Source organism: Panicum virgatum, chromosome 7K, assembly GCF_016808335.1.
Source record: "Panicum virgatum strain AP13 chromosome 7K, P.virgatum_v5, whole genome shotgun sequence".
Classification (NCBI taxonomy): domain Eukaryota; kingdom Viridiplantae; phylum Streptophyta; class Magnoliopsida; order Poales; family Poaceae; genus Panicum; species Panicum virgatum.
In genome coordinates this window covers 44,498,256-44,506,337 of record NC_053142.1, presented here as the reverse complement: position 1 = coordinate 44,506,337, position 8,082 = coordinate 44,498,256, and the positions used below count along the sequence as shown (strand labels likewise).

Sequence of the window (8,082 nt, the reverse complement as noted above, 5' to 3'; positions counted from 1 at the left end):
AAGATGCTTAGGTAAAAGAATCAGCTTATACAAAATCCAATCAAAGAGGAAAGGTAATAATATTTTTTCACAAAAGATGGCTGCCATGAAACACAAAAAGAGAGCGGAAAGCCAAAAGGTATCTCTCTCGCTTTAGCAATCCCATTGCAATTCTCTTCTTTTCAGAGAGTGCCCACTCAAGATGCCACTGGGTATCTATTATCCACAACCGAATCCATATCCGCACTATTTGGATAGGGTAGAAATTATCCATCTAAATGTGGGTATGGGTAGGACATTACTAGATAATACCCATTTTACTCATATCCACCCACAAAATAAATAAAAAACAGCAACCAGTGTCCGTCTCGTCTTCAACCTCCCGTTCCTTCCTGTCCCTCCCTCCCTCTCTCTAGCTTTAAGTCCATCATCGCCATTATTAATTGACTCAACCAGGGACAACTCTGATCCCCTTCCTCCCCCTGTTTCTTTCTCCTTCTCTCTTGGCCGCGATTGATGAGTGCTTTAAGTGATTTAGAAAATGATAAATCGCAGCTGCAGTAAGCTGCTGATGCTGTGCTTCCATGGTGGAGAGGCCTGATGCTTTTTGTGCTGCTTATTAGAACGAGCAGATGTAGGAGCGCAGGAAGAACGGGGAGGGCTGCTGCAGATCCGTTAGGAGGGTGGCCAGAAGACGTGGAACAGATGAAGATTGGCGATTCCGGATGCGGCCGCCTCCTCGTCGATCTCGTGTGTGTGCACACAGCCGAATTACAGCTATACAGTATACCCGTTGGGTAACCCATACGGGTATGGATAAAAACGGGGATGGGTAACATAATTGCAAATGGATATGGACAATTCTGGATATGGGCACGGATTAACCAAATCCTCCTCAACGGCAACGTGAGTGCCCACAAATATAATTATGCAACTGTATATTTGACCTCACAAGTAACGCATGCGTTCGTAATTGTTATCGCTGAATAAAAAGCAATGGCTACTGCTGGTGAGGCAACACCTGACACTTTTTTCCCCCCACAAAGCTGACGTCCCGTGCATTTCTCCCGTGCCGACCAAAGTGCATGATATCCGAGAGAATACGGCAAGGGCACCGCTCGCTACGGGCCTATGACTCTGATCATTCAACCACCGAATAATCCTACGGAACAAAATTTTCGTAGCATCGATCGCTGGGTCCGATCAGCTCTATATCTTTCTCCCCGTCTGCTGAATGACAAGGGAGATTTTTCACGACATTGGAACGATTCCATTCCACGGCCGCCTCCCGACTACCTTTGGCGCGCGCGGAATGGCCGAACGCCGCCGGCGGCGCGCGCGCGGGGTAGGAAAAAGGAAGAAGTGGTGGACCATGGACGGAGCTGGGCAAAGCCAAGCCTTGCTTTGCAGCGCCGGCCCGGCAGCACTGGCGCCCGCTGCCGTAAAATAAGCCGCCGCAATTCGTGTTGGAAAAATAAAGCACGAGGGGGGAGGCGGCCGGTGTTGGTGGACTACTAGAGCCTCCAAGTAATAGTAGGCAACTAGGCATCGGTGGTGGTCTGTCGCGGGAAGGAGAACGAAGGCGCAAAAAAAATTGTTTGTGAGCCATGATGTCACTAGGCAGACGTCACCGGGGCTGACGGCAGCTGGCCAGCATCACACCCTGTACGTGGTCCGGTCTCAACCCGAGCAACCCGTGTAACCGACCCATGTTAAACCGCTTCCGGAGATCATGCACGGGCCGGTTTGAGTCTGGTTTGAACCGTTTAACCCGTTCAAAGCTCAAGTAGCACTAGTAGCTCGTACACAACAATCTGCCTTCGCGAGTTTGTCTCCATGCATGCGGCGCCTTGTAAACACCATATTCAAGTAGCATTATATGCATGTGGCGTCTCGTAAACACCAGTAACCTCACGCCACGCACTTGCGGCTGCGTCATCATCAAAAGATTCGTTCCCCAGTGCAACGGCTGGTGCCGCCTCGCTGCCCCTAGCAGCTATTTTGCTCATGTAATTATGTTTTCTGCAATTAGCGGCGGGTTAAACTGGTAACCGTCCAACCCACCGGTTCGACCGCCAACTGCGCTCCCTCATGGTCTGGGTTGGGTTTTAACCAAAAGCCGGTGAAACCGGACCATGTACAGGGTCTCCAGCAGCATCCACGGAGCTCAGCATGACAGCATCTCCGTCCTTCGCCGGGATGGCAGCTAGCCTGATCGCGAAGCGCCCGGATCCGCCGGGCAACCTCCGTCACACGTCGGCAGATTTGATGTGGGGGCCTCGCCGCGTCAGTTTGCAATCAACCACGAGTAGATGACGCCCTCTGCTTGTTGCCTCCACCTCGGCACCTCCTCCTACCGTCCTGGGGCCGCGAAAGATCGAATCGCGATCTTGAGGCCAGCCGCGCGCGGCGGAATCGGCCGGCCGCCCGGCGCCCGCGGCGCGCCGGAGCGCACGCCCGGCCCCCGCCTCTACCGGCCCTGCGTTTTGCGGCTGCGGCGCGGCGTGCGATGCGTGGCGCTAATTTTTTTTTCTTTTGTCTTTTCCGCGGGGGCGGGCCATATGATCGGCGCCGATCATAGAAAAAGGCCGCTGCAGATGCGCGAGCGGCTACCACGTGAGAACCGCCTAATTTAATATTATTTTAAATAAATCGACAGTTATTATTTTTCAGATGAGAGTTAACACGTGTTTGTCAGAGAGCGTGTCACGTGTTACCTCACATCTAGAGACGCGAATAACCGACATGTCATTCGCCTAAAATAATATTAAATCCGATAGTCGCGGTATGTGCTCCAACATACGCCCTGAATCAGCATATACACATACCGTTTACAATCGAATACATCGCCAATGAACTACAAAGAACATGTTTATATTACCAGAGTTCAAAACTTAATTTTACAAGTTCAACATAGGAAGTTTCAAACTAATCTCCATTACAAGCATTGGGCTCACGGAAGCCATATTATACAGAAACTTAAAATTATTATATTTACGTGTTCTCACGGAGTTCTGTTGCGACGGAAAAACTACGATGATGGTGTCTTGCTCAAAGGCACCATCCCAGCCTCATCGACCTACTCCTCCCCCGCACTTGGATCGGTAGGGTAGAAGTGGCCGAACACCACTTCCGGCTCACCTGCAACTAAGTTTAGAAATAACCTGAGTACAAAGGTACTCCACAAGACATACGCGATTAAACAAACAAGGATCATGCAAAAGGCTCAAGTAAAGGCTTTAGGGTTAAATAATTATTGCATAAGCAGGAGTTGTCTAGACTATCACCTAGCAAACTTAATTAATCTTGCCCAACCCCCAGAATATTTTAGTTGATTAAGAGAGTAACATAATAAACATAAGGTCATTACTATGACATGAATCCAAAGCCAACAACATCGAAACTCTCTATGAAGAATTCGACGAACCAAGAGCTTGCTCATATCCGAGAGCACGGCAATTCGAATTGATTATAACCTTGCAAGGGTGTACTACTTTACCCACACGACGCGAGAACCATGCGACTCACCCAACCGATCACGTCGGGCAAGGGGGTACTCATGTCAACCATTCCCAAAAAGGGTCAACCGTTGAGGGTACGCCCAGCTTGCGCGTGGAGATTTAGTTCCACCGAGGACATCTCTAAATTTTTCTATACATAGTTCCACTCGGGGACACGCTAAGCCTCCCTGCATAGCCCTTGGCCACGTATCTGGGACCGGGCCCCAATGGTTAAGTCAAAGAAGGTAATTGGCTCATCCGTACCATTATATTGGATATGTGGTAGCACAAAAAGGTACTCAAGGCCGATGGCATCCACTCGATCCTTAATCGATCCAAGCGGACTATGCCCATGTGACTTCATTCTCTAGGCCCTACCATTCCGCTCGAATCTCGGTACTACCACTTCACTAACAACCAAACCAAACCAAACCAGTGCGATCAAGGGTAACCGGTAAATGTGATACTCCAGCAGTTCTTTCTAGTAATCAAGATGAGTATTCTAAGCAAAGCTAAGCATCTAGTCAAGTTAAGTAATCATCTGACTAACAAGTGACAAGGACATGGATAAACCAACCAAGGAAGGTCAATGCATTAAAGTGGGTACAAGAATGCAATACGTACATAATTTATATACCCAACATTACCCGATGAGATAACTAAACTAATCAAATTAAATAGGTGCAAGAAATTATGCTTAGCTGCTTGTCTTGGTTAACTTCGGGTCCGACCACGAACTGTACTCCGGGTTCGGGCTCAACGGACTCGGTGGGCTCCACAGGTTCGACCTCCGATGGTTCGGTCACTAAAATGCATGAATGAGATGCATGCATTAGTGCGATGCTATGCTTATGCATAAAATAAAATGCATGAAATGATATGCGCGAAAAGATATACATGAGATAACATTTTGAATATGCAACCCTAACAAAGCCGGAGGTTCCGGAATTTCAAACTGGAGGTTCCGATTTTAGGCACTTGTCAGGCCAAAACCGGAAGTTCCGGTTTCTAAACCGGTTTCAGCCGGACTTTGCCAAGGCGTGCGCGGCGCGGCGTGGGCGCGGCCACGGCGTGCGCGCACGTCGCGCACAACGACGGCGCAAGGCGGTGCGGCGAGGCAGGACTGGAGAGGGGCAGGGGGCGCGCGCACGGGGTGTCCCAGGCGGCGGCGAGTCTCACCGGCGGCGGCACGAGCGGTGAGGAGCAACGGCGGGGCGGCGCGACGACGAACGGCGGCGGCGGGCGGAGGTCAACGCCGGCGGCTCTGCACGGCGAGGGAAGGGGCCGGGTAAGGAAGGAAATCGGAGGAGGACGACGCAAGGAAGCTCCCCTCGAGAGGAATTGGCGCGGCACCCACCGGGGGCGACGAATCAGCGACGACAACGGAGCTCGGGGGCGGCGGCCCATGGCGGGTTGGGGCTAGGGATAGAGTTAGGGTTTGAGGGGAAGGGGCCGGTCGGGCCTTAAGGCGAGGAGAGGAGTGAGGGGGCGGCACGGCAGCCGAGGATGGCCGGCGCGTGTCGTGAGGATGGCCGGCGGCGGTCGCGACGTGGGGTGCGGTGCGATTCGTGCTCTGCCCACCAGAGCAGAGTAAGCTGGGATGTTACGTAGCACCCGCGCAGCGGCACATGCGGGGGTGGGGTGGGCGCCGCCGCGACGCGCGCGTTCGTGTCGGCGTGCCGCGGCATGAGCTCCGCCCGTGGCGCGGCGAGAGCGGAGCTTGTGTGTCGGTAGTGTGTACTTCATATATAGTCCGTGTTTCACTCACGGAAAAAGAAACCGGAGCGGCATACTGTACATACGGTGTGCGATGGAATATTTTCCATCCATCGTACTACTTCAACAATCACTAGTAAGGCGATGCGTGGCACAGATGGCGGGCCCGTCGGGCCGGGTGACGCCGGCCACCGCCTGCATGCGTGTCGGGCTGATCCTCTGCCGGCGAACGAGCTGACGTCCGAGGCACGACGGCGAGCAGTCGTCACCCGCCACGCCCAGGGCGGCTCAGGTGTGGCGTGGTTAGGCGCGGGGAGGTGCTGCCGATTTCTAGTCTCTGGACGGTACGGTGAAAGCTCCAGCGCCAGCGAATCCTGGTCGGCAGCCGACGTCCGGGGAACTTTGGATTTTCCCAGCCTGCCAGGATTAACCCACGCGGCAGTCGGCAGATGTCGATCGATCGAGCCTGATAGAGATGATCCGCTGCATTGCCCGTTTCGTTTCCGCCGGCGATCCGGAGAGCAACAGCTCGATCTCGGCTGTATAGGACAGCGAACGACTCGATCACGACCGGGACAACGCATACTCCGCCCTACAGGAGTAGTAAGTAGTTCGGGTCAATCTAGTACTCCTAGAATAATAATGCGAAAGAAAGCCGCCGCATAGTGGCGCCGGGCCGGACCTTTGGCCCCTTGTCTACCTCTCCCACCGGTTGCCTTGCCTTTGCCTATAAAAGAGAGCGGCGACCGGGAACGTGTAGCTAATTATTCACCGCAGCAGCTAGTAAAAATTACCAGCCATATCCAGCTAGCCTTGTTTACCCTGCGGTAAAAGAACGTTATAACATGGCCCCAACCATCGCCAAGCCTCTGCTCAGCGATCTCGTGGCGCAGACCGGGCAGGTCCCACTGAGCCACGTCAGACCTGTGGGAGACCGCCCGGACCTCGCGAGCGTCGACAACGAGTCCGGCGCCGGGATCCCGCTCATCGACCTCGGGAAGCTCGACGGGCCGGAGCGCCGCACGGTGGTGGAGGCCATCGGCAGGGCCTGCGAATCCGACGGCTTCTTCATGGTACGTGCGATGCTACCTGCTGCCGATGTGGGCAGCGGCGATCAACCAAATTAGCTAGGATCGGCTTGCTTGAGCAGCCTGCAGACTGACACTGGCTAGCGTGCGTCAATGGCGCGGCGCGTGTGGGCACACAATACAGGTGACGAACCACGGGATCCCGGCGGCGGTCGTGGAGGGGATGCTGCGCGTGGCGCGGGAGTTCTTCCACCTGCCGGAGTCGGAGCGGCTCAAGTGCTACTCCGACGACCCCAAGAAGGCCATCCGGCTCTCCACCAGCTTCAACGTGCGCACCGAGAAGGTCAGCAACTGGCGAGACTTCCTGCGCCTGCATTGCTACCCGCTCCAGAGCTTCGTCGATCAGTGGCCGTCCAACCCGCCCTCATTCAGGTGAGCCGCCCCGCCGCCGTAGGGTGCTTCTCCTGCAGCTGCCGACTTCACGCACCAAACCACCATGACTTGACAATCTGTCAAACTGATACTTTCTCTCTCAGTTTTTTTAATAAAGACGACTCGTCAAACTGAAACTTCAACTGAGTACATGGTCGACATTGACCATTCCATTTCAAACGGCTGCTTTGTATGGGGGAAAAACATTGAATGAAAAAGAGTAAAAGACAGGCAATTGAAAACTGTTTCAGAAAGTACTAAGATCATAACGATACAGTATACACCCTTAATTAGGAACTCGAATACCCTAAGGACAAATTGAATAACCCCTGCGCAGAATGGCAAATTGACAAGGTGGTTGCTCGACCCTACAGGCAAGTGGTGGGCACCTACGCGACGGAGGCGCGGGCGCTGGCGCTGCGGCTGCTGGAGGCCATATCGGAGAGCCTGGGCCTGGAGCGGAGCCACATGGTGACGGCCATGGGGAGGCAGGCACAGCACATGGCGGTGAACTACTACCCGCCGTGCCCGCAGCCGGAGCTCACCTACGGGCTGCCGGGGCACAAGGACCCCAATGCCATCACGCTCCTGCTCCAGGACGGCGTCTCCGGCCTGCAGGTGCAGCGCGACGGCTGCTGGGTGGCCGTGAACCCCGTGCCCGACGCGCTGGTCGTCAACATCGGCGACCAGCTTCAGGTACAGAGACCTGCCCTTCTTCCTCGCGGAATCGTCGTCGATCTGGCGCGGCCGGCCGTGCTGAAACGGGCTTAATTATCTGCGCAGGCACTGAGCAACGACCGCTACAAGAGCGTGCTCCACCGCGTGATCGTCAACAGCGAGAGCGAGCGGATCTCGGTGCCGACGTTCTACTGCCCGTCGCCGGACGCGGTGGTCGCGCCGGCGGAGGCGCTGGTGGACGACGGCCACCCGCTGGCCTACCGGCCGTTCACCTACCAGGAGTACTACGGCGAGTTCTGGAACATGGGCCTCGAATCCGCGAGCTGCCTCGACCGGTTCAGACCCGGTTGAGCGCGATCGAGGGGAGCGCCGCGCCGGCCGCGAGCAGAGAACGTGCAGAAGGATGCAGCGCGGCCGTCTCCCATGTGCAATCTGCAATAACCGGACTCGGATCCCCCTCGGATACGTCCGGCTAGATACCTACGTGGGACCTTTGGTAAAATGTCAGATCAAGATTTTGGATGCCTGCGGCGCAAGGCTTGTTGCAGTGTTTCCCTTAGAGATCAGAATAAGGTGTTAGGTTGACAGATTCTTGTGTAAGGTTTGATTCTTCCACATTTTTTATACGGAACACAGTACACATACACGTACATGTTCACGTATACTATAATACACACACATTAACAAACAGAGTCCCCACAAATACTCCACCATTAACGAACACGTTTCTAAAACACTGAAATAATATC

General features: G+C 54.3%; 1 protein-coding gene and 1 long non-coding RNA gene across 2 annotated transcripts; one reads left to right on the top strand and one right to left on the bottom strand.

Annotated features, from left to right (window-relative positions):
* Positions 1–4,091: 4,091 nt before the first annotated feature.
* Positions 4,092–5,183, bottom strand: LOC120643091. Its single transcript, XR_005662846.1, has 2 exons — positions 4,659–5,183; positions 4,092–4,284 (listed from the first exon to the last, which is right to left on the bottom strand). It is a non-coding gene; the product is annotated as an uncharacterized LOC120643091 (long non-coding RNA).
* Positions 5,184–5,937: 754 nt separating this feature from the next.
* On the top strand, positions 5,938–8,023 carry LOC120641553 (protein DMR6-LIKE OXYGENASE 1-like). Its single transcript, XM_039917718.1, has 4 exons — positions 5,938–6,268; positions 6,408–6,655; positions 7,030–7,351; positions 7,439–8,023. The coding sequence occupies exons 1-4, from the start codon at positions 6,041–6,043 to the stop codon at positions 7,682–7,684; spliced, it is 1,044 nt and encodes a 347-aa protein (XP_039773652.1). The 5' UTR covers positions 5,938–6,040; the 3' UTR covers positions 7,685–8,023.
* The last annotated feature ends 59 nt before the right edge of the window (positions 8,024–8,082 follow it).

Excerpts from the sequence above, each read along its gene's own strand:
- LOC120641553 (XM_039917718.1), top strand. The coding sequence starts at position 6,041 with ATGGCCCCAACCATCGCCAAGCCTCTGCTCAGCGATCTCGTGGCGCAG. Across the intron at positions 6,656-7,029 it reads TCCAACCCGCCCTCATTCAG|GCAAGTGGTGGGCACCTACG; the intron begins GTGAGCCGCCCC and ends TCGACCCTACAG. Across the intron at positions 7,352-7,438 it reads ACATCGGCGACCAGCTTCAG|GCACTGAGCAACGACCGCTA; the intron begins GTACAGAGACCT and ends TTATCTGCGCAG.